At 33.9% G+C, this 27726-nt stretch overlaps 1 protein-coding gene across 5 annotated transcripts; it reads left to right on the plus strand.

Annotated features, from left to right (window-relative positions):
• The first annotated feature begins 891 nt into the window (after positions 1-891).
• LOC141481766 (equilibrative nucleoside transporter 3-like) lies at positions 892-26008 on the plus strand. 5 transcript variants are annotated; one of them, XM_074173898.1, is made up of 9 exons: positions 892-1098; positions 3724-3887; positions 8123-8366; positions 10772-10822; positions 20588-21028; positions 23785-23870; positions 24507-24706; positions 25016-25130; positions 25344-26008. In XM_074173898.1, the coding sequence occupies exons 1-8, from the start codon at positions 1068-1070 to the stop codon at positions 25122-25124; spliced, it is 1326 nt and encodes a 441-aa protein (XP_074029999.1). In that variant the 5' UTR covers positions 892-1067; the 3' UTR covers positions 25125-25130; positions 25344-26008. The 5 variants fall into 5 exon arrangements, with proteins under 5 accessions (XP_074029999.1, XP_074029998.1, XP_074030000.1 ...); XM_074173897.1 differs by lacking the exon at positions 25344-26008 and having other exon boundaries at positions 25016-25213; XM_074173899.1 differs by lacking the exons at positions 10772-10822; positions 25344-26008 and having other exon boundaries at positions 25016-25213.
• Positions 26009-27726: the final 1718 nt, after the last annotated feature.

Consider the following 27726-nt stretch of genomic DNA (forward strand, 5'->3'; position numbering starts at 1 on the left):
ACAATTTTATTTTAATCTTGTTTGCTGAACAATGAAGGTGAAAAGAGAGGTTGGAAAACCTATCTGAATTTTATCCAAATGCAGTAACATTTCTGGGTAAATTTAGTAATATGTCCTTCATATTTTATTTATTTTAAAAAGTTTATATTTCAGAAGAGTCAAACTCTATAAAATACAACCTAAAATAACATCCAGTCAATATTCTGAACTATCAGTTCAACACGATCTGCTGACCAGAAACAGAAATGAGCTTGTATACACTGGTCAACACTATTGAGGAATGGAGCTGAACGCTCCATCATTTCTTCAGCCAGGCCAATACTGCTCATATAATTTATGAGCTGACATATGTCTTCATACTTGTCTTCGCCAGTCCACAAAAATTATTATTATTCTTCGTTATTTTAACGTATGATAGACTGATAGATGTAACTAATCTGAAATCAGAATAAATCTATTTGAATGATAATTCATATTCTAGTGCATTCTCTAAACACAATTCTTTCACAAATGAATGCACGACGATACTGATTCCATTCGATAATTTTATAATTTTGCTCCTAGAAACTTTGTATAGCTTCTTTATACCCCTCAATAAAACATCAATACTGGTCCATCTTTGATGGGTGGTAATAAATGATCTGTCGATCCTATAGAATACGTTTTTGTCAACGGAAATATCACCTTCTCTCCACACTCAGTTTATTTTGGGGTCAGAATGAGTTTAGATGTTATAGCCATAATATGGCCCTGATGAGATTTTCACTGTGAAAAAAGCCGATATAAATAGAAACGAATTTTCAATTGCGATCAATGAAGTAGTTTGTTATCAGATCCCCAGTATTATCTAGTTCATTTTCAACACTCATTATATTATCGTTTGAGTGAAGTTTGTTCTAATGGAGTACATAGAGAATGAATTAAGCGATATCAATGTAATCTTCATTGGAAGAATCGAGTGAAAGTAGATAAAATTTGAATGGCCATTCATATTGTTGTCGATAATTTGTATTGAAAAATGTTTTTTTGAAACTGGTGAGAGATTATTCAAGTAATATTACTTGATCATGTCTCCACATATTGAAATTTTGAGAAGAGGTAAGAAGGAATATTTTTCATACATTTGCTAAATTTAATTCAGAACAATTTCTCCAAAATTTAAATAGGCAATTATCATTTTTAACGCAAATTTTCAACATATCTGAGAACTCTCATGGAAATTACAAGGTTTGAGTACCTCATGGTGATATCTATACAATTTCTATATATTATTTTTACAACATGAGACCTGCAGTATGAAGTCCCGATAGTGCAAATGCTTGTATGCTTGTAGCTATTTTTTGTGTGCATGACATGAAAGTTTTTTGAGAGTTGTGAAATATATAATTGTTGAAGAATTAAAAAAACTTTGATGAATTCAAGTAACCAGTACTGAATTGTCAATTATTATTTCAGCTTGAAATGATTTCAGATGATACGTAAATATCACTTTTCAATGAATACTGAAAACGTAACCAAATCATTTTCATGTAAGGCTAATGGCTTTTGTTCCGATAATGAGCTGTTGTTTCAATTAACATTCAATATGTTTCCTGATTCTTGTTCTCGTAATTGTGACTTTTGGTTCAATTCTTGAATAAAGCTTTCATGAAAATATGACTGATTGATTAATATTTTTTCAGTTTGTAACCAATTTCATTCAAATATCACCCTTTCTTTATGCAACTACATTTCTATATTCTATAACATCATTTATTACAGTTGTCTTTTTCGAAGAAGACAGTAAATACTGTCAAACACTTGACAGATATCAAAGAGTTTTCTTTGCACTGAGCTGTCCAAAACGTAAGTGACTGCAACCTGACGAACAGAATCTCATATAAGGTCTATATCTATATGGATGCTCACTTCCAACTAGTTGATTGAATATTCAGATTAGTAACTACTCAAAGCCCATTTTGATTTGAGTATAGTTTTTGAAATGCTCCAGCTTACTGAGGAGAGCATTTTCGAGGTGATTTGAAAGCATTCGTAGAAAAACGGTAGACTTTACCATTCAGCTTTTCCCATAACGTATCAAGCAACGACAAATCTGATGACCATTCGATGCTGCCTCTTTTCACAATCTAGTGCCCCAAAAAGTAAATAATTCAAGTGAACTCCACATTCACCGGTACCAACCACACCTATGAATTAAAAAAGACAGTTTGAGTGGATCAATCTAATTCTGAAGTGCCATGCCCAGTACTGATGATGAAGCAAGTACCCCGAAACCGGTCTGTCGATTAGTCTTACCGACCAAATGAAATCAATTTCTACTTTTCATAGTGGGTAATAACTTGAGACGGATTTTCAAAATGGAAGATGTTGCACAGGTGCCTGATGGTTTTATTTCAGCTTTCTACGCGGCATTTGCTACGATGGTTGTTGTTTTTCCGTCGGGTATCTGCCACACTCACTTACAAAGTCGTAGGTTCACATGAGAGGCACGAGATAAGGTTTTCTTTTCATCTCAACCTGGATATTTTTAAAATTATGGGACACAAGTTTTATGATTGATTCGAAATAGTCAACTAAGGAAATACGTATGTTGAGATTCCTGTTCTTCTGAATGATTAAACAGGTTTGTGCATGTAATCTCTCTAAAACTCTGTAACTGCTGAATAGTATTCAACTATTCTTTTGATGCATTGAGAAAGATAAAATATGTATATGTATGTATATTATGAAAACCGGTTTTATTAAAAGAAATAATGATGTGGATAATGCACTAAAAACTGTAACCTAAGTAAATATGTGAATATTATGCCCAACGATTTTATTATTTTTCTATTTCTATATGATCGGTACCGTAGATTGCTGAGGAGAGTGATGTAATGACTGCCACCTAGGACCTTCCGACTTATTGTTTAGTACATTATCTAAATCATTTATATATTTTTTTCAATAAAACCTTTCAAAATAGTTGATTTTTTTCACTCATTTAATTTTCAACATTTTAGTAATTCACCATTTCTTAGCTGCAGCCATCTTGAATTTGCATCTTTCTCAAAGTGTTTCACTATTCTACTTGTTAAGTCCTGTCCTCTACAACCCATATTGAGGTAGTTATGAAAAAATATATAATCCGCCATTTTCACAGTGTACCACTATTCTACTAACCAATCCCTACCATTTGATACCCATATTAAGGTAGTTGTGAAACAATATGTAATTCGCCATTTTGTAGCTACGGCCATCTTGAATTTGCATTTCTTTCAGAGTGTACTACTATTTTACTAGTTAGGCCCTGTCATTTGATACCCATATTGAGGTAGTTGTTAAACTAGTAGTCCGCCATTTTGTAGCTGAAGCCATCTTGGATTCACAGTGATACAGAATTTATTATCATCAAAATTAAATTTCAGATTAATCTGTCACTAGGAAGGAGGTCAAACTTCAATTACTGAATTTGACCCGAACACAAACAAATAGGGCAAGCTAAATGAAACCGTTTAATTAGTAACCAATAATTTATAATTTTATGAATCTATATAAAAACAATTGAATATTCATTTTCTGTTCCGAAAGTAGGATATTCGTTAGCTATTACATAAATAATTGTCTGAAAGAGCGAAACCCTGATTGTAGAAAAGGCAGTTCGTTGGTTTCTTGAAGATTTTTTTTAATTAGCACAAGTAACCTATTATTTGTATCGACATCCAATAGGCTTTAACTTTGCAGAATCTCTTATTTCTGTGTTATCAACTCCGAAATCTAACGATGAAAGATTTGCCGAGAAAATCAGGAATGCACCAAAGGATGCTTTTTTAATATGTTTTATTTTCTTTTTCTTCATGGGATTTATGACATTGATGCCAATGATATTTATCGGAACAGCAATTAATGTGAGTACAAATATCATCATTACATTGAATGAAACCTCATACGTCGATAATGACTAATGAAATATTCATCTCTTGACATTTTTCATTGTGATGTTATTCTCTCCACCTCGCGAATCACATTATTGAAAGTCTTTCTACAGTTGTTTTGTAATTTTGAAATTCTGCCAAAAATATTTTGACATTCAGTAAGTTACTATCTATATAACAGTGGAGGCCACCTAATACAATCTCTACTTATTTAATCCGATAAAGCTATTTTGTGGTTGTATTTGAGTAACACTTTTCAGAAAACAATTTACAGATCGCCAACGTTTCAATAGACAATGATTTTTTCAAGGGTGTTTATACGAAGAAACTATCACATAGTGAAATACATGTCGTAGTTTTGTAGACTGTTCATTGAAAATCTCACAATAAAATGTAATTTGAAACGTTATTTTTGTGATATCCGGTACAGAACTTTAAGGCAGAAGTTATGAAATCTACTTATCTGATACCTCCTTCATGTAGTACTCACACCCCTATTTGTGACCAGAACGAAACTGGATGATACCTCAATTGAATTTTAATTTTTGAAACATTATTTTCTTCTTGCCTTTCTACTTCTTACCTTATTCGATTGAGACTCCACAACTTTCAGTTTTCAATTTTTTTTTTTATTTTGGAGGCATTTTCTCAATTGAAGTGAAAACTAAAGTTTGAGATTTCAAATAAATATGTGTAACAAAGAGAACAAATGAAAACAAGCAAAATATATAAAATACTGATGATGGTATATGAAACATAAAACATATAAATATTGGGAACTATTTCGATTTTGTTACATGAGCGGGTAACAAAACAAAATATCAAAATAGAAAAATATTCAAACAATAACGAATGAATGTATTCAATTGTTACTAACTTTAAGACAAGGATAATAATATACTCGACTCCAAATTCTCAAAATACTTTCCTTGCCGCTCTAAACAACTTATTTATCCACGATTATTGTATAATGTACCCATTATACGTCTGTTTGCTCAACTTTAATAACACCCAATAATCACGGTACGAATCTCGGTACGAATCACTGCTGTTAGCTGCTTTCTTGATTTAGCTATGATATTATATTGTTTTGCTTCAAACAGTCGGTTTTCAAATTTCATCGTGTAAACCACCAAATATTTTTAATTCAGTTCTATACCTACTTATGAGAAGAAATTAAAAAAGTTAATTTTTCTAAACCAGATTCGAACCCGAAATCCAAGATTGGTATAGGCAAAAGGAACCAAACCAAACCCAAAATCTGTATTTTCTATTCAGATAGCAATACGAACAAAAATCTATTACTGGAAAACTTTGACATCACAGATCTGCTGAGTAAGAGGATCTTCAAGATCATTTCCGAAATTTTCCTTGGATAGATGTTTGTTTCAGCTCTAATGATCCATCAAATTATTATATATGATGGAATTGGCCGATACTTGATGAAAATCCATAACTAACGTATTCAACAAATACTTTTTTGTGAGATTTTCACTAAACAGTTTTACAAAAACGCAACACGTGTTTCGCCTTACAATGGCTTCTTCGGGCGTGTTTTCACCGACTATATTCTACATTTTCAATGTTTGATATATCTCATTTTACAATTTGAAGTACCTACATTTTGAGTACCTGAGTTTCACCTACATTGTAAGGAATTTAATTTCCTGAGCTTATGTCCCCGTTTCCACATTTGAAAAAATATTTGGTAACGGGGAGTTATTCTATTTTAATTGATCATTCAGTAAATTACCCGAATTCTTGAAACTATTGATTTCTAAACATTCTAGAAGATTGAGTTTCAAATTTTTCTATTCTGAATGTAATACGTCATATTCATGATTAAACTCATATCCTTCTGCTAAAAGGTGGTTTGCAAATGTGGAATTGGTCTTTTCATTTACAAAACTACTTCGGTGCTTTTTAATTCTTTGAGAAAACGTTCTCCCTGTTTGGCCAATATAGTTTTGGGTATGTAAAGGAACGGGTTTTTCGTGGGTGGTCAGGGAAAATCAGGCTGCTGCTCTTATAATATGGGACCTTTATTGATTCGGAGTGAAATGAGTGATCAATACAGGCATCAATAATGGATGGTTACTCGCAAATATACAGTTGAAATAAGATGTGATTAATTCTCACATTATAACACTACTGACTTTACCATTGCCTACCTGAAATAAGATGAAGGAACTGGTCGCCATAATACAAGTATTATTTGATCTTTCAGGCCCCAGGCAAATTATATTAAATTGAATAATGCGTGGATAACAATAAAACCACGGACTTTTACTTCGTTTCAACAAATCTCTCTCTGTCAACGCAATTCAATAAAATAGTTTCCGATATAAAAACGGTGGCGGTTTTTCTGTACATTCCGATAGATGCGAGGTTTTTAGACATACCGAGGATCGCTGTGGCAAGCAACCCATCATACAAATATATGTATCAAAAATATATGTTAATGTAGTAAACGTGAAATAACTCAAAGAAAAAATGCCCGTGTTTTGCCACATCTCGCCCCCCTCTTCAGCTTGAGTTCCGTATTCATTTTATTCGTGTACTCAAGACGGACTAACTAGTTTATGATATGGTTTCAAATGACTGGCATGAAAGGTGGCATTGTGGCCGGTGACGAACAGCCGGTGGTAAAAGTTTCATTCTCTTTTGCCCATATTCCAATTCGGCAGGTGAAAACCCCGTCGATTCGTGTACGACGTGGTTTAAAAAATTCTGAAATGAAGTTATGTCTGAAGTCCAGCGTTCAGAGGAATTAGCCATGGGATGTCTGACCGATATGAACACTAGTTTTATGCCTAAGTCAGACAATTTTTTTTTTCCAAATCTTCGAAGTAAATTGGGTAGCGTTGTCATGTAAGATACGCATAGGCGGACCATGTAATGGAAAATAGTTAGTCGTCAGTCGATTTAATATGGTCCTAGAAGTCCCTTTTTTCAAAGGGTTTAGTGTCACGTATTTCGTAAAGACATTTAAAACGACTAATATATAAGTGCCTCCACACGAAATTTTTTTGTAAATTCAGGTCTAATGGAAGATTGGTTATAATTTCTGGGAGGTATTCATCCTCACTCTGGTACTCTACAATTCTATTCAGTGTACATATCTAAAGTTTCGAGAGCTTCAATTGATAAAGCTGCAAACACTTATCAGATGGATTCGGTAAACGTCACGATGTAGCCAAAAAAATGCATTTCCTTCTGAATGAAGCGGCATTTTTCTCCTTTAACAGTTAGGCCCACTTCTTTCAACCTTGAAAACACTTTCTCCAAAGATGGTGGAAATTGCCCGGATGAAAGAGCTAACCGTTGTTGAGATCCCAAATGGCAGAACACAAAACTGATAAGTTTTATTTCCTACGATAAATTCGGTATATTTTCGATCTTCATGTTTCAAAGGTATCTGCCAGTAAGAGTTAGGAAGATCGATCTTTGACAGAAACTTTTATCCATTCAAAGAACGGACAATGTCTTCAATGCGCCTTGGAAGTTCACGATCCGTTTACATAACAGAATTCAAGTGTCTTGCATCAAGACAAATTCGAACGCTACCATGTTTTTTAAGAGTGGTCATGAGATGAGATATGTAAGGTGTAGATGCTCGTTCTATCACCCCCCAACTTTCCATCCGTGCAATAGTTTCAATAACTGCCACTTGGTGTGCTACTGGTATCGTTGTAATTTTTCAATATTATGGAGTGTTCATAACAGTTCGTGCGCCCCGGTATATCCGAAAAAATCGACTTATATTTGAGTAGTACGTCTTTTAACAAACTTCTGTCTTTTTCCGGTAAATCACAAGACAACAGTTGACAAACATCAACATTACTTTCACAAACAGTAACGGGACATCAGGTGAATGGGGTTCCTATTTTGTTGGGGTACGATTTGTTTACAAGAGCCGACATAGTCGTGGAAAGCGGAAATTGGTGGGGAAGAAGAATTTAATTGAATTTGAAACGTCGACTTGATCCTGTTACCCAACCAGCCTTCCTTCAGAAATACATTTTATATTGATTTAACCAAATATACTATATATCTATCCTCAAGTGTTTCAAAGACCGCACACTGAAGTGAGGCCAGCACTCAATTTACAGAAGTCTTCTGAAAGTTACTCGTAGGAAGCAGTTGGATATCGGTTAATACAATTTTTTCAAATTATATAACTTGGCAGATAACTTATTTGTTTTCAGTATTGGATGTTCAAGTTCAGAAATGCCAGTGCACCAGCAGATGATGGAAACAGGACATCATTACAGTCTCTTTACCAGTCAGCATTGTCAGTTGCTATTTCAGTACCAACAGTATTATTCACTCTTTTAGGGACAATTCACGGTAGAAAATTCGACGCACGAAAATTAATTTTGTTTGCGTTGGTTGTCATCTTTTTTATTTTCCTGACCTTTTCATCGTTCACTAGAGTTAACACAGACTCATGTAAGTAAACCCACAACTTTTATTCGAACTCATAACATATTTTTCGTTTCTTTCTTGGTTCTAATATACAATATTCTTGGGACCAAATGGAGAATACCTACTACGAAATTGTAGGTATTATTTGAAGGTATCATTAGAGGTGAAATACGGCGGTACTTTATAATTTTGTCAAACAGAATCAATTTGCACTGAAATTTAAATTCACGTTGTAGTCACTCAGCTTCAAATTTGAGAATGACTCAAAAATATATCGATAATACGCATAATGGAGCCATTATGTGTATTCAACAGTTCCCAATGTTCCGAACAGCATGAAACTACACTGAAATCCACCCATCGTTCTCCTGAGTTTCATATCGATAGTATGTGTGTACTCTTATATTGTTTCAACTTTTTGAAAGGCAGATATTTTGGAATAAAAACACCAATGTAGGCAGAAAAAACGTATGAATGAAAACAATCGCTCTGTGGAGAAGATGCTTGTTAACAAATTATTGAACGAATTTTATCGATTCTATAAATGTCTGGTTTCGGGGATGAGATCGAACGTCATCCAAGGTTATCGAGTTGCATAGTTTATCGTAATCAGACCTTAACAGGAAGTTTGAACTTCGTCAGGGCTGGAGTGTATATGTTGAGAGGTTACGGATGATCATAGATGTTCTACTGAATACTTGGCGATACTTCTCGCTCGCAACATCAGTAACTTTTTAGCAGTCACTAGTAATCGTATCCTGTCAAGGCAATGTTGTAGTAAAGCAAAATACATATGTATACTTGTCGTTCAGTTTTTCGTATCACAAGGTTGGGATTCCATCCTTCCGATTCGGAAAGCGAATGGACGGTGCCTTACACTGCGATGATAATTTGTCAATTGTCGGCCTCTTATTCAAAATCGTCATGAATCTTCGCATCCAAACTAACCAGCCCATTGCGTGTTCCGTGTATTTCAGCATGAGGAATGATGCGAATCTGCTCTCCACTTCTACTGCTGCCACTTGCACCACTCCTTCAGCCAAGCTGTGGAATAGTTATACATCCCAGCCACCAGAAAGGGCTGCATGCCCTGGATGCAATTCTCACCACAAACCACATACCTTCTTGCCATGTACTTTCTTCGCTACCACGGTTATAACAACTCATCACGCCATCTCTTAACTAATGGGTCCACTCAATGCGTTTGGTGTCATTGCGATTGTCGTGAGTTGGCAAATGATTCACTGTTAATCCAAATATAGGACGTCAGTTTGAATTATTTCTGCCATGTGTGCCTGGGCTGCCGATCCGGTTTTGCCCTAGTTATTAGGACAAGTGGTAACGCAACTCAGCTGAGGCCTCAGACAGTAGATGACTATTATTATTTATATTCTCATCATTATACATATATTGAATGAATTGTAGCTTCCGTTTGATTCCACAAAAATCTAACTAACTCAAATCAGTTGACCTTGTGAACCACTTAACTGATCCTTTTTAAATGATCTATTCACTACGAATCATTTCTCTCAAATGCTGATTAAGATATTTATCGGTGTTAATGTGAAATCAATAATGTCAATAAACCAAATGATAATAATTCATCATTTCACTTCCAATGAAAAATAGCAAAAACTGTGTTTATTGTTTCATCGCAAGCATCGATGTCCAGATACTGCATACCTAATGAATAAGGAAGTCAGTTCTTGATAACCATCAATACACAATTACTCTCAAAGTGAAATGAGTGTGATATACGTGTTCAGAAATATTTTTCATGTACATTTGTTTACCAATAATTGCTATATCAATTCGAAAAAGTATGTAGCATCCTGTCAAACGAGGTATTATTTGATCTCCAGTCTCATCTAAAATTTGAGAGTTGCATAATATCACACCAATGGAGTCGATGGGAAAAGATTCAGAATATGCCTGGGAGATTTCATCGTCAAAATAAAAATTGCCGTGTTCAATTTTTTTTCTAATCATCACCTCTGTGAAATTGACCTTCATATAAATGATGGGTGAAACCAAATCATACTTCCTTCAGAAATTTGTTGGAAATTGTGAGAATTTACTTTATTTCGGTAATTTTTTTTTAAGTCAGCAACAAACTCGAAATATTTCATATGTAGAATTGGAACGTCAGGTGCAAAATTATTCTATCGAAAATACTTTTCCCATACCATATGCGCTCAGAGCTCGATGCGCGCTCCGCTAACCAAGTGTCGGAAAAACGTGTTCAAAAGATAATTCAGAGAATCTGATACAGAAAACTATTCATTATTCATTCATTGCGGACATATTCATTGTCAATATTGATATGATACTCATTGAGCTTGATGGAAGGAAGCAAAAATGTCAGAATCTCAATGCAATCATGCTTACAATTTTCAATTTGATGAAAAATAACTATGCTTGTTTTCTAGGGCAATCAGGATTTTTCATTATGTCGATGATGCTGCTGGCAGTGAATAGCTGTAAGTATTCGAAATTCCGTTTTATATTTGTCATTTATTCTCAGTATATCATATCCAACGAGGAAGCTATTCGCAGGCGCATTGAAAATAGTGACAAAAAAAAAGTATTCGAATATATCACGAGAAGAGGCGCTCATCTTCAATTTGGAACTGACCTATAAATCAAATAGGAAAGAAAATATTTTCAAACTCATTTTGACGCGTTCGTTATGAAATTATGAAAGTAAATTTTCACGTTGCGTGCGCACACCGTCACGATAATCCGAAACCCTGAAGTTATCTTCTTCTTTGATTTATATGGCGGTTGCTTCTCAGTCGAGCGCATTTGGCTGACTCCTGCTGTCCATAATGAACAGATGCCTTCTACGAGAAATGAAGAGAGTTAGGGAATAACTTTTAGCACAGTTATATGTGGGTCTATGAGGGGCATATTCCAAAATTATTTTGAAATATACAGGGTGACTCCCAAAAAAGTTACATACCAAAGTTATACTTTTTCTTATGAAACACCCTATATTTTTTTATATTTTTAGTTACTATAGACAAAATGAAGGTGAGTAACTATCATATATCCCATACTCAAAACTGACAGCTTCTGAGAAATTTCGAGAAATTTAAAAATACAGACCATAATTTAAAAATTGTTTTCACCCTGTAACGTGTAACGAGCAGCTCGTGATTAAATGTACTGCTTAGCTAAAAGGTTAAAGTTAACGACCGCATGAAATTTTCAATGAAATATTATTCCGAGTGGCGAAAAAAAATTCCTCAAAACTTGTACACACATTTAATTGAATAACTTCTCAAAGTTGAATAGAACACCCCGCATTTGATGGCGTAATTTGACGCAGAAGTAGATTTCCTTCAAAACTATATTAGAGTTCCCTATACCTATCTCTTCTGGTTTTTACACAAAAGGCGTTTTTATATTTCACTTATGAGTAATTTTTTTATCTTGAAAATGGAACACCCTGTATTGTTATGAAAAGCAAAAAAGCATTCTTGAAGTCATTTTATCGAAAAATTAGGAATCTTGAATAGTTAATTATTTCAATAAATGCTCAAAATGGTGTTCATTATTTTCGATGCATAGGCGAACTCTTTCTTGAAATTAGTGCTGAACTCTGGATAACATATCATGTGATATGGAACGGAACGCTCTTCTCATTCCTATTTTCATATCCTGAGGTGTCGTTGGCGGTGTATCGTGAACAATACTTCGGATATATCCCCATAAAAAATAGTCGGGACTTGTAAGGTCCGGAGACCTGTCTGGCCAGTTCTGTAGACCTTCTCGTCCTATCCATCTATTTGGATATTGTCGATCTAACTGGTTTCTAACACGTCTATCAAAGTGGGCAGGAGCACCATCTAGCTGCATTCACATCCGTTGAAGAATATTAAGAGGCATATTAAGAGCATAGGCAAATTATCCCTAATAAATCCGAAAAACATGACGCCGTTTAAATGACCATAAAAAAAGTAAGGACCTACTACTTGCGTTCCAATTATTCCACCCCACACATCAACAAATCAGCTGTGCTGGTGATCAAGGGTTCTAAAAATATTAGGGTTTTCGTCACTGTAGTGGTGGAAGTTATGTCTGTTAACTGCTTCGTTGTTATGGAAAGTTGACTCTTTGGAAACTCTTGGAAACTTTTGTAAAACCCATAAACAAAAATTCAGTCGTCAATCATAATCTTCTCCTGAAAGCTGTTGATGTAGTTGAATGCGATACGGGTGGAATTTGTAATTTTTATTTATTCTTTGGATACTCTGTCTGCTTATCCAGTTGTTTCACATATTTTCCTCATTTCCAGTAACCGGTTTTTGCCGTTCTTGCATATTATAAGATACACTGCCTGTTCTTCGGAAAAGCTGCAACAACTTTTGCAATGAACGCTTGTTAGGATACCTTTGGGCATAGACGTTAATAGACAGTTTTCTTCACACTCACCGATTATCAAAATCATATCAATTCATTCTTCCTGGGGATACGTTCTCATTTTACAATATTGCAAAATGACAATAATTTCAAACTAGTTAAAACAATCATACCTAATGGTTTGATTAACAAGTTGTGTCACTGTCAAATTTTTGTTTCATAATAATAATTAACGTCATCTGGGCCAGAGCCTACTATTATTGAAAAAATAGTAGAATAGGTTTTATAGGCAATCGTAAATGTATGTTTTTATTGAGCCCATATTGTTATTTTGGTATTTATTCCACTATGAAGTCTAATATATTTGTTAAGAAACAAGCGAATTTAACATATTTTGCCTCAATAATTAATACACATGCATCTTCTTATTTTGAAGAATATTTCAGAAATGGCAAAAAATTTAAGTTTTTACATTTGCCTGCATTTTACTTTAGATACACCTTATTTTGAAGAATTTCAACTTGTGCTTCTAGCAAATCTGCGTATTCTTCAATAAAAAGGTGTTCAAACGCTTTGCGAACTTTTAATTACAATACAGCGTGTTTCAGTTTGAAGATAAAAAAATTACTCATAAGTAAAATATAAAAACACCTTTTGTGTAAAAAACAGAAGAGATGGGTATAGGGAACCCTAATATAGTTTTGAAGGGAATCTACTCCTGCGTCAAATTTCGCTACTAAATAAGGGGTGTTCCATTCAACTTCAAGAAGTTATTTAATTAAATGTGTGTCCAAGTTTTGAGGCAATTTTTTTCGCTACTAGGAATGATACTGCATTGAAAATTTCATGTGGTAGTCAACTTTAACCTTTGAGCTAAGCAGTACAATTGATCACGAGCAGCTCGTTACACGTTACAGGGTGAAAACAATTTTTAAATTGTGGTCTGTATTTTTAAATTTCTCGAAATTTCTCAGAAACGGTCAGTTTTAAGGATGGGAAATATAATAGTAACTCACCTTCATTTTGTCTATAGTATTTAAGAATATAGGGTGTTCCATAAGAAAAAATATAACTTTGGTATGTAACTTTTTTGTGAGTCACCCTATATATTTCAAAATGATTCTGGAATATGTTCCTCATAGACCCACATATAACTGTGCTGAAAGTTTTTCCCTAACTCTCTTCATTTCTCGTAGAAATACCGAGGCGAATGTGGTGGGCCACCCTGTATATATATATATATATATATATATATATATATATATATATATATATGCTGAACTGGTTTTTCCGGGTATTTGATCCGTGTATGTGATATTATCTCTAATTTCACCGACGTTTCGACAAAATCTCATTTGTCATTATCAAGGTGTGCTGTTACGTGTTCAGAAATTTGTTGACCTTGCTCAACTCACTTCTTACTATAATGGTAAAATGGTATTCGTTATGTGTTCAGAAATAGAGTAGTCCATAAACCCTCTACTACCTACTATTTAAACGTTCTTGAGTTTTACCTGCGTTCTTCTTCTTCTTAGTTGACCTCATCTCCCCGTTCAGGTATTGAATATGAAATCTGAAGTTTTCATATTCAATACCTGAACGGGGAGATGAGGTCAACTAAGAAGAAGAAGAACGCAGGTAAAACTCAAGAACGTTTAAATAGTAGGTAGTAGAGGGTTTATGGACTACTCTATTTCTGAACACATAACGAATACCATTTTACCATTATAGTAAGAAATGAGTTGAGCAAGGTCAACAAATTTCTGAACACGTAACAGCACACCTTGATAATGACAAATGAGATTTTGTCGAAACGTCGGTGAAATTAGAGATAATATCACATACACGGATCAAATACCCGGAAAAACCAGTTCAGCATATTCCTACCCGTGAAAACTTCAGATTTCATATATATATATATATATATATATATATATATATATATATATATATATATATATATATATATATATATATATATATTTTTTTTTTTTTTTTTTCAGATAATATATCTACATATATATTCATGCATACATACATATATATCTAGATTGGGGCAAAGTTGCGTATTTTAGAGACCTATTCAATGATGTAAAAAAATCGAACAAAGCTCTTTTGGTTCTGTAGATATTCAGGAAAAACCAAAAAATCCGAAATAGTTTTTTTGCCTATATCTTCATCATTCGCAGACATATTGAAAATTTGGCACTTGATGTGGGGTATCAGAATATGTCCATGAATCTTTTATACAGGGTGTCATCTGACTTAGGCCACCACCGTCTTCGAATTTTTAAATACGGACCTGTATTTTTTGTTGTAGTTTTTGTATCACCGACGTTCACTTCATACTTCATACATACGTTCAAATTCAATTTCATATTTCGGGATGTTTCGGTAATATTTGATTATAATTGTGTGAATTATACTCTTGTAAATCACGGACCTGGAAATTAGTTGAATGAACTGAATAAAAACACTATAGCAATTTTCACGTACCGTAGAATTTTTCGAGAGTTTTTTTTTTTTTTTCAGTTTTAGGTACCTATTCATATTTTTTCCATTGCTCTGAGCGTTTTCTACAATAAACTTCGAATAAGAAAACCTTTTATGATTATCTGAAACATATCTATATCAAAAATATATTGAATGTGTTTTAACGAGCAGAAAAAAAATTATAGCAATAATAACATCCAAAACGAACATTATAATTGTAATGAAAATTGAAATGAAGTAATTTATATACACAAAAAAATAATGGCTCAATGAATGTTCGAATGGAAGTCCATTCATTTTGAGACATTTTTGAACTTGGTTTTTCATATTATTCGTTGCCCTCAATACAGTTATTTGCTGCATTGTTGCGAAATCATTCAAAATCCTCAATCTCGAGTCTTCCACATTTTGTACCTCTCTGTCAGCGTAAGTCCTATTTTTCAATGTCTTCCATAGAAAATAGTCCAAAATAGTAAGATCTGGTGATCTTGCAAGCCATCTCATTAGCCCATAATTTGTTTCGAAATGGAAGGACTCCAATTCGAACATTTATTGCGCTATTAATTTTTTTGTGTATGTAAATTACTTCATTTCAATTTTCATTACAATTATAGTGTTCATTTCGAATGTTATTATTGCTATCATTTCTTTTTCTGCTCATCAAAACACATATAATATATTTTTGTTGTAGATATGTTTCAGATAATCATAGAAGGTTTTCTTATTCGGAATTCATTGTAGGAAACGCTCAGAGCAATGGGAATATGAAAAAATATGAATAGGTACCTTAAAATGAAAAAAAAAACTCTCGAAAAACTCTACGGTACATAGGAAGACGTGAAAGTTGCTATTATGTTTTCATTTAAGTCAGTGAACCAATTTCCAGGGCCGTAATTTGAAAGGAAATAATTCACCCAATTATAATCGAATATTACCGAAACATCTTGAAATATAAAATAAAATTCAATTTCTCAGTATGAAGTGAACGTCTACAATTCAAAAACTGCGAAAAAAAATACAGATTTGTATCTGAAAATATGAAGATGGAGGTGGCCCAAGTCAGATGACCCTCTATATGAAAGATTCATGGGCATATTGTGATAGCCTACATCAAGTGCCAATGGCAAAATGTAGACAGATTTTCAATATGTCTGCGAATAGGAAAGATATAGGCAAAATAATAATTTGGGATTATTTGGTTTTTCCTGTATATCTCCAAAACCAAGAGAGCTATTTTCGATTTTTTTACACCATTGAATAGGTCTCTGAAATACGCAACTTTGTCACAATTTAACCGATACTCTATCTCTTATCGTTTACGAGATCCCCATGTACAGAAACGAATTTGAATAGTCCTGTATCATATCTCAGATAATATATCGTGGTGATATGTGATGAAAGTGGTTTTCACTTATCACTTTGAGTAAGTTTGTAGAACTTGAGGTTAGTTGACGGTATTTATAAAAAAAAATCTGTTTTTCCGTTACCGGCTGTCGCAACTGAGTGAATAAAGCACCCGAAAAAATAAAATCATTTCAAATGATAAATTAAATATGATGTTTTTTCCTCATAGTAATCTTTTGAATGATGAAATTCATTCAAATTGTGCTACACACATATAATAACATGACGATAGTATCAAAAATAATTTTAATAAAAATATAGAATACATAAATAAACTTAAACGAAAAATAAAATGAATCACAGCAAGATATGATTAAAAAAAAACGAAGTATAACTTACGTGCGTAAATGAGTACATACGTATACTCATTTTTACAAGATGTTAGTTTATGAAAATGATTTTTTGACTTTCTGATTCTCCATCGTTGTACAAAAAATATGACAAAACTTTATAAATGAAAACTCTCCGCAACGATATGTAGATCGTGCTCAAATGTTTTCTTCCGATATAAACTAAAGGAAATACTATTTCGAAACAATGAAAATAATATGAACAACTTATGAAAGTTGAATTTTACGACAGGAAATAAGTAGTAAACTATCTTCACTTATTTTCAAGAGGATTAAAAAGGCAACTCTCGATGGACAAAATACATTCCTTTAAAAAATATACAAAAATATATTCTTTACAATTTATTTCAGGAATGAAAATCCCCATTGTGAAAAATATTAAAGAATGTCTGGTGCTTATTTCAAAAAATGGCCTCACATCGTTGCTTATTCTTTCACATGATGTATTGAAACACTCAAGAGTCATTTTTAGCAGAAAGAAGATTAACTGTAACTTCGATGATTGTTTTGATATCGTCTATGAGAGTACCTGGCAAGTAATGATAGCATGGTGACCATCACCCATGCCTTTCATATAGAAACAAAAACATGTGGTTCAAAATGTGTCCATTGACAATTGTATTGTGTGAACAATGTATCATCATGAGTGAATGACTTTTGAAAAGACATTTATCGCACCTCATTATGTAAAGTAATAATTTGTCCAGATGCAAATAGAAACAGTAACGTAGCCGTTAGCATTAGTCGTAGATTTTCCAGTGATGCGAACTGGTCTGTTGGGTAATGAGTGGACTGTAGACTTTGTAGTTTAACAAAATTATAATGAACTTTGTACAAGATTTCTGGAAGAATAGACAAGACTAGTTGGTTGTGACTGTCTTACATACGACACAATACTAATCTTCTCTTTTAAATATTCTTCAAAAGACAATTTTTTGTGGGGGACTCAATATTTTATACTGTTTTTTTTTGGATTCATAACCTTCCATAATCTGAAAAAATAAAAGGTAAATCCATAGAGAATCTGCTGAAGTGTGGTAAAGGGCAAAATGAAAACTTCACCCAGAAAAGTTACTGCGTAATATAAACTACTGAAAAGTCCAATTGATAGTTGATCAGCTTACTCAAGTGGTTAACGTTTCGGATAATGATCCTTTTCCGTTTTTCTGTATTCACTATGAAAATCTCGCCTCAAACTGTTATATTTCTAATTTCTTTGACACAAGTCAAAAGAATGGAATATCCAAATGTCACACGCGACAGTCCACATATTTCAGTCTTCAACCTCTCTTCTTAGTAATGGCAACCAGATACGATCCATTTCCACAGTACTATTCGCAATACACTTGTTACCAGCTGTAAGAATTTATGCGGATTCTTTTAGTCGTCTAATTTTTCCATGAGCTTCTCTGGTGATGATTTTTGTTTCATTCCATTCTATGACGTGATCACCCAGAACCTGCCATCTGTCTTCTCCTTATATATTCACGATGTTCATTTTTTCTCACATCAAGAGGTCTTGAGGTTTCACCTATGAACTTTTACCACAGGAACAAGGTATGTTGTAAATACAAACTTTCGTTCGTGTTTAGTTTGTGTCAAAAGAGATCTCAATATGTTGGTAGTTCTGAAAGTTGTTCTTATATTATACTTTCAACCCATGCGTCTCAATTTCTCAGATAAACCAGGAAGATAAGGTATGATGTTAGTTGTGAGGTATGTGAAACTGCTCCAGATATGCGTTTTGTTTCAAAACTGTTTTAATGATAGTTATTTCCTCTTTCATATTATGAACTGAATTAAAAACTGTCTTCGTCCTATCATACAAACACCTAACTGTACCTTTTTTGACGATAGCGTGGTGATTAGATTCATAGTGGAGATATCTGCTGGTATGAGTTTTCTTTCGATAAACACTGGTATAAAGCGTTTTCATCGATTTTTTGATCATAACATCAAAGAATCCGCATATATTCTTTGAACAGGTAACAAGTGTATTGCGAATAATTTTGTGGAAATGAATCGTACCTGATTCCCATTACTGAGAAGAGTCTGTGGACTGTCGCATGTGACATTTGGACATTCCATTCGTTTGACTTGTGTCAAAGAAATTAGAAATATCACTGTTTGAGGCGAGATTTTCGTAGTGAATACAGGTTTTGAAAACCGTAAAGGATTGTTTTCCGAAACCTTAATCAATCGATATTGAATTTTTTCAATCAAGTTTTTTTCAATTTGTAGGCAAAATTTATGAATACGACAGGTTACTGATTAATTGGAATTTTCAGTAGTTTATATTACGTTGTACCTTTTCGGGGTGAACTTTTCAGTTTGCCCTTTAATCAGAAGATTCTCTATTGATTTATCTTTTTTTTTTTTGGTTTGTGGAAGGTGATTAACCCAAAAAAACAGTATAAACTAATGTTCTCTTATTTTTGCACTAGTGTATATGACTCTGGAAGTGCAGGGTTGCATGTTTTTTGTTGGCAGGTATAAAGTGCCATAGGCTTTCGGTTAGGTTAGGTCCAAAGTGAGTGGTTCTATTTGACCTCCACCATAGTAAAAATCAACCAGTTTGTCCACTTCCACTACTTTCAGTCATGAATTCACAAAGTTCTCGGCGACCTCGAAACGAAGTGCGGATCCAATTTTGTTCTTTTACCATAGGCGTTTACTCATATGAAAACGAAATTTAAGGATATTATAGAAGATTTTGTGGTAAGTTACTCATTACCGACTACAAAAACTACAAACAATAATAACAACAGCGAATAAACTGAACACGCCATAGGCGTACGGCCTCTGAATTTTTAGGTGCTATCATGATACCGAAACTCGCGCCGAGAGTCGGTATTTTTGTTCTGGTGAGAGAAAAATGTGGCGTGGCAGAAAGAACTATGCAGGTACATATAGAAACGTACCTTTTCGATTGTACAAAACATATTCAATTTCAGAATACTGTATAAAAACAAGACGACTTGGATTGGTTTCGCATCCCACGCCCACAATGACGAGTAGAATAACTACAAGTTCTTTGAAAAAATTGTTTCCGATTAACGTTTATGCTGATGTGAATCGTTGATTTTTGTCAAAATGCAGATGGCATGTCATATCATCAGAGTAACTGTCATTCAGTATTTCTTCAGATTATTGATAGTGAATCATAACTTTCTTGATGGCTACATTTTTTTGTGATTTGAAATTCTGAGAATTTATCAGCAAAGTTATAATTTTTAGGATCATTTTCATTTTTGTAGAGTGAAAGAATGATATATTTGATCTCGATGGAAATCTGACGCCCTGATGACTGATTATATTTTCTGAGTATTGTCACATTACTACTTTTGTTTAACCCATTTTTTCGCTTTAGTTTCAAAAAATCATCAAATTTTCGGATATTTTAATTGAATAGCATAGGTGTATGGTTTCGTATTGGTTGGTACTGAAGAAAAGTATTCTTACGGGGTAAAATAAATAGCATACAAAATACCTAGAAAATGCTCATTAATGTAGTCAACTCTACCGGGCACATTCTAAATATGATAGGGATTGGTGATACCCATTGTAGATAAAATGAAGTTTACATCAATATGAACATGAAATTCATAACAAACTTATTTTGTTTACTTCCAGCTGCAGTTGCCGTCTACCAACTGTCTTCAATGGTATTAGTGGCAAAATTTCCCAGTAATTTCATGAAATGGTTTCTCTTGGGACAAAGTGGAGGAATACTCACAGATCTACTTCAAATCATTTGTATATCTGTCACCGACTCAGCCGTAGATGGAGCTCTAATTTATTTTTTAACAGGAACTGTTTTGGTAACGGCAAATTTTTGTATATCTTTTGGCATAAAATACTCAAAATTATATGCTTATTACACGAAAGACAGCACAGGAGACCAAGAAACGAAAAAAAATACATTATCTTGGTCAGAAATGAAAAATGTTATTAAACTGATATGGCCTGGAGTTACTATAGTTGGCACTGTGATTTTTACAACGAATTACATTGATCCTTCAGTCACAAGCTTGGTTGAATCACAAAACTATGGAGATGGGAGTGCTTGGGCAAGTGAGTGCAATATTATTATTAGAAAGTCTTATCATATTCAGTCACAAGAAAATCGAAAGCACTATTCGAATAACAAGTCACGAATATCAAATATTTTGTACTTGATTTCAATTTGCATGTAGAAGGATGTATTGAAAAATTTCCAGCCTACTTTGAAAGCAAACGAAATTTGAGACTTGAAGAATAAAAGAATTATTCAACTGGTATTTTCACAGTGAACTCTGAACTTTTCTGCACACCAGGTTTTTTCAACTTCCATCACCGTTTCGGTGAAATACCCATTGATTTTTTTATACAGTGATCAGGAACATTGAATAATGATTCCCAGTTATTGTTCTATCCTTTTTTTAGGAATCCCCGAACATCGACATGTGGATGTGCGCCATCCTGCTGTAACTTGCTTCTATCTCCATTGAGATTATCTTCATTGAAGAATGATCCAACAATTTGAGTACCAAAATTTCTGACCCTAATAGTCAAATTTTGTGTAAATTGTTTTCATTCAACAATTGAGCATAGTCCAGTAACGAAAATTATGTCTATTTATTTCATCAGTCGATATGAAAGAACAACTATATAGTATTTTGGAATAGTTTGATGCATCAGTTTAACTGATGAAACGAGCTTGGTGTAACACGTGTCTTGAATACAATTTATAGAATGAAAATTTTAAAAACATTGTACTGCAATAACTAGCTCCTAGAAAGAAAACCATTACAGTAAAAACGAATAGTCTCGTCCATGCCTAAACGGATACAGGGCAACTACTATTTGAGTGAATTCTACAAATCTATAAGAGATATGATAGAGAGTTGATCGGGAATCTCGATTGCTGACATCGAATATATAGATTAGTATAAGGAAAGCTGTCGTGTTACAGTAGATGATAATCATTTTGAGCAATGTATCTTATGTTCCCATTGATATTGTTTGTTGTTGATTTCCTCAATAAACAACAGCGCATATTATGTTTTTTACTAATTAATACGTTTAACATTCAATGATAGCGATGCCGAATGAACTAGTTCCATAAACACTTAGAGGTGGTGAAGGAACAAAAAAGTTGTCAAATGATGTATCACTCGACCTACCATGCCATTGAAAAAATATGGAGGGTAGCTGGTGACCGTAAGGGGATGGAGTTTTGTTTATGACCTTCATATCGAAATTGATAGCACTAAAAATAAACGTTCATTTCTGTCTTACAGAGGAGCAAGTTTTCGTTGGAACGCCGTGTATAAAGCCGGAATTATATTATTGTGTCGTGGTGTGTCGTCACGCGCCACAAGTATATCGTATCCATACATTTATTATGTTTATAATTATATAACTAAAATGCATTGTGTCGGGACGTGATCTGTCGTGACGGCGATCGGTCGATTCCCGATCGGCGTCAGAACGATGGTGGGGTTATGACGCGACAGAACACTCCACACTAGTATGTTTCTAATCTGATGCATTAACTAGCTAGAGAATAGTCGTTTGCATTCATTTGTGCACAAGATGTCGAATGAACGTATTGAACTTGTTAGAAAAGTTGGGTTTGTATTTTTATTATCATTTTGTACCATAGAATGTTGATTTTTTGACATCCTGAAATATTGATGAAATCTTTCTTCATCACTAGTGAATGATATTCGCTTCGACTACCTCTCAGATTATTTACTGGATGAACCCAAAATTTTCTCTTCTCTTTTTGAGTTAACTTTACATTTGCAGACACGCAAGGTTTTCTTCAATATCACTATCCGAATCGGAAGAAAACATTGTAGATACTTGCATGCGTTAACTCCAAAGGCCACCACTGTATTAATAGAAATAACGTCAGAGCGCGCCCCGACCAGTGTTGCTTCAAGGTAAAAAAAATTTGTACGAAAATGACAGATGAAAATGTATGCTTTTCGCTATAATTGTATAGCATCAACAGTCGCCAACACTGTGATCAGAATAATTGACAAGTGACAGTTTCCCACATGATGTAAAGATGGAATGAAGCAAAATCAAGAGGGGTGAGGTGAAATACCAACTACCATTCATAAATATTTATTTAAAATTCGTCATTTCTCTTTTCTCACTGTGGATTTATTTTTCTTTTAGAGTCAGTGGTTTTCGACAAATTTGACATTTGACTACTCTGAAAAATAAGTGCTTGGTGCTCTGTGATCGACGTGATCGTGATCTATGACTTCTATGAGTTCTAGGACAGACGGAAGACAGAAATAGACAGATTACTTGACTATCGAAGGACGAAGTGATTGAAATTTGTAAATATATACCGTGGCCTCGTTCGAATCCATTCAAAACCAAATGAAATCAAAATGTATGTTTTTCGTCAATGTGGTATGCATGTACGAAAAAATATTGAATTGTATAGCAATTCCTACAATTGTATAGCCAGGAGCAGCCCTGGCCCCGACACGACAGAATAATAGTCTGCACACTCGCCGTCACGTCAGATAGCATCACAACACACCACGACACAATAGTATAATTTCTGGGAAAGAAAGTTTTTGGTTTTCTACTTTCTTTCCCAAAAATTAATCACTTCTAAAGATATAACCCCTTCAATTCATATAATTTCTGCTTAAAGAATATCGTAGAATACTTTGAAGTAGGTACCAGTTCAACCGATGAAAGTAGCGTGTAGACTTGCATCAAGTAACGAGACAGTTTATTCATAATACGAGTATATGACTGATTATTTTGAATATATTTCTTGATCTGGTGGAAATAATCATAATATTATACTTTTTCAGATAAATATTTCACCCCAGTTATTGTTTTTTTGCTATCCGATGTTAGTAGCTTGGTGGGACAGATAATTTCTTTGGGAAGAGTTACGGTAAGGTATTTGACGTGATGAAGAGAGATGGATTAGGTATAGTAATTTCAATACTCAATAAATGACAGTTTATTGTCGACTGGTGATTTATGGAATGCATTCCAATGAAGCTTTTAGAAATGCCAGAAATGAAATAATTGTATGATATATGACATTTTGAAAACATGTTAACACAATATAGAGGTCTGTGTTTGAAATTTCAAAGTTGAGGGTGGCCTATGTTGGAGGATACAAATAACATACATGAAATGAAATTAAAAGTTTCTTTGATTTTAATTTTCATCTCTGATACAAAAAATTACTTCGTTTTTCGTCATTATTTGAGACTTCTCTCTAAAGAAGACCAATATGTCTCAACTTGCCTCGATTTGTCAGAAATCCCCACGCATAGATGCGAGTTTGTTTAATAGATTTGCAAAAATTTCGATTCGTTCTTTATAAATTTCGACAGTTGATCTTGATATGAAACAAAAAAGATAGTGAGTCATATATCTTTCAGACTACTCAGATGTAGGGTTTATCAAAAAGCTACATGATTCAAAAACAATTGCCGAAACTAATGTTATCGAAAATTCAAGATATCTAAGCGATCCTTTATTTAACGGATCTTTGTCTATTCTAATACTTATTTTTCAGAGATCCAATTTTACCTTTTGGATGGGTGGAACGGTGATGAGAACGGTCCTTTCGGTGGGAATCATTATTTTTTGCAATGCCAAACCAAGGAGTCACTTATCGGTAGTTTTTGATAAAGATTGGCAGTTTATTCTATTTATTGTTCTATACAATATAAGTGGCGGTTTATTGATAAACGTCGGTTGTCTTAGTGTGCCTGGGTGAGTATGAAATGTAGAAAAAAGTTTCCCAGCGTTTTTTCTCCCATTTACTCTAAATTGTTTGCTAGTCACTTTCAGTAGGTCGCTATTCAGGAATAAATACAGAAACGAGATCTATTTCTGAATCAGATTTGTAAATCTCAAGAAATGTAACAGAAAATTTCATTTTGACCGAATTAAGTTGAACAATCAGAGTTTAAACAGCAACTGTTTACCGGTGGCTCTTAAATTGAAATCGATTTGGAAATGATCAGATCACGTAAATTTATTCGTATCAAATCACAACTAACTTGTATTTAATTTTTTCAGGCTCTCAGAAGGACAACCAGAAATCGCTCTGAAATTATTGTCTGTTTTCATTTCGGTTACTGCTGCAGCATTTTCCGCCAATGGTGTGTTAATTGTGAAATTGTTATGAAACGAGGTACGTTTTCGACAAGAAATGCAGATGAGAAATTTGTTACCATTCACTGACATGGCATGCATTCAAATTCAATAAATATCTAATAAAAATAATTGACTACAGTTATTCATTCTGAGTTACGTAGAGTTTTGCGAGTATAGGTACATGCTTTACTTGTTAATTTATGAACTTTCAATACATATCTATCGCAGCCTCACGAACGACAACTTTCAGAAGTCGAAACTTGTGCGAGCTGAGGACTAACGAGGTCTTACCTTTCAACGTGTGATTCCTAACACGGATTGGACGAAAGCAAGTGAAAATCGAGCGTTCAGCCTGGGACTTGAACCATCGACTCACACATCGGCCGATTGACTGAGTGAACAAAACACCCACGTCGAACCGCCCGGCTACCGACCGACAACGAATTCCACTTCAATATGTAGTCCTGTTCAGAAGTTAGGAAAGGGAAGACTTCTTACGTCCGTAACCTATGATAAGCAGATTGAAGTGGCAACCAAAAATATTATCTATTGCATCAGACTTTTCGCGTGACAGAACTGAAATAATACAAATGGTATTTAGTCATTTTTTAACACTCCAAAACATTCAATATACTATTCCTCGAGCTGCTATAAAACAAGTAAAATTTGAAAAATCCTAAATTAGAATCTAGGAAGTAACTTTAATGACTAACTTACAAATTTAAAATTGGACAAACATGTAGGACAAAAGACAAATGATATTGTATAGAAATTAATCAAAATATAATCTTAAATGATCCTGAAGTACATGATTGTTCAAGAAGGATATATTAACTAATGTTTGTTGGGGTCACTAGAAGAAGGAGATGTTCATAGAATTGAAAACAAATGAGAATGCTCCTATAAGAAATACTTTTTGAAAAGCATTGCCAAATTAACTCATAGAATTACTGGGGGAATATATGACCTGGGGATTTTCTGATTATTCTAACATATACTTATCATTGATGTTCCCAACATTCTCAGTTCAGTAAAAAAACTACTTGTGATGCACTGTTTGGAACCTTTAGTGTAGTAATGAATATTATTGGAGTTTTTTCCCAACACCAAACCATTATTTTAACACCTCGACATGTGTTTCGATCACCAAGTGAACATCTTCAAGAGGAAGATCAAACAAGTTGATATTCTGGACATGAGAATGAGATATAGGAAGGAGAGCGATGAGTTGAGCATTTTTTGACATATAAATAAAATATAGGAAGGGAGAGCTATGGAGGACTCACAATCTTGAAAACAAGGTGCGTTATATTTTAATTTATAAAATTATAGAGATATTCTCAAGACACATATTATAATCGAAATTGAATGTCATGAATCGAAGTAGCAAATGTTGAATCAATGCCTAGCTTTTTTCCACAAAGTAGTACAGTGATAGTCTGCCATGAGTATATAATAGTTGTCTGGAGGAAAAATCAAAAGTTGTTCAAAATGACATTCCCTGTATAATTTGAAAGCAATTCTTCAGAATCTATTGTTTAAAAATCTGTTTAAAATCTGTTTTTCCGTTAATCAGCTGTCGCCCCATACGAACGACAACTCTCAGAAGTTGAGAAACTTGTGCGAGCTAAAGAGTAACGAGGTCTTACCTTTCAACGTGTGATTCCTAACACGGTTGCAGAATCATCCCAGCTTCAACCTGAAAAATTCTCTCTAGAAAAATATCTGGTCGAGGCAGGAATCGAACCCACGGTCTTCCGATCGTGAGTCGGGCGCATTACCACCGAGGCCAATTCCACAACATTGTATATAGACTTATTATAAAAAACCAATAAAGGATCCAATAAATTGCGTTTTAAATTTGTCTCGTCATTCCATTTGGAATCCAGGACATCGGCTGCGGATGCACATCTTTATCGGTAGTAGGTGGTTGCATACCCTAATGAGGATCTAGAAGTGATTTTGAATTGGGGTGGAAGTAACTAGGTTGAAATCAATATTACAAAAACTCAAGCATTGGTTTTTTTCGACGGATAAATACCTCCAAAACGAATATAATAATGACAGGACAGGCAATTCCGCTTTCTTCTTCAGACTGTTGGGGGTTGAAATATACACATACGATGGTGGTTATTTCAAATTAAACACTATTAAAATATCAAATGTGATATACCCTTGGATTGTAAATTTATTCCTTATCAATATCTATACCTAATAAAAAAGACAGGTGAGTATTTGAAAAAGTTGATGGTGGACATGTTGACACGAAACGTTTATCGAATATTCATTATTACAACGTTATAGTACACTTCGAATACAATAACATTTTTTTCCATTTTTTGATATTCTCCGAAATAACAATTCCATTCGGAAAAACGAAAAACAGAAATTTTGGCTTTTCCCGTATAATTCGACAAGGGCAATAGTCATCGTAAATTTTTTTCGACCATTATATTGTTTCCAATGACAGTTACTACCTTTTTTCCATTCAATCATCTTCGAATCTGTTACGGTTTAGAATATAGTAATGTTACCACATGATAAAAGAAACGGCCTTCAAAATTATTCAATATACTCTGCAAGTAATTGGTGGATACATACTCACAATACTGATAGTTGCTATCCTTTTTGAA

This window comes from Leptinotarsa decemlineata, unplaced genomic scaffold (genome assembly GCF_025532065.1).
Source record: "Leptinotarsa decemlineata unplaced genomic scaffold, Ldec_3_MD MMD2_tig00000505_RagTag_RagTag, whole genome shotgun sequence".
Taxonomy (NCBI): Eukaryota; Metazoa; Arthropoda; class Insecta; order Coleoptera; family Chrysomelidae; genus Leptinotarsa; species Leptinotarsa decemlineata.

Excerpts from the sequence above, each read along its gene's own strand:
- LOC141481766 (XM_074173898.1), top strand. The coding sequence starts at position 1,068 with ATGTCTCCACATATTGAAATTTTGAGAAGAG. Across the intron at positions 23,871-24,506 it reads TTTCTTTGGGAAGAGTTACG|AGATCCAATTTTACCTTTTG; the intron begins GTAAGGTATTTG and ends CTTATTTTTCAG. Across the intron at positions 24,707-25,015 it reads GGTTGTCTTAGTGTGCCTGG|GCTCTCAGAAGGACAACCAG; the intron begins GTGAGTATGAAA and ends TAATTTTTTCAG.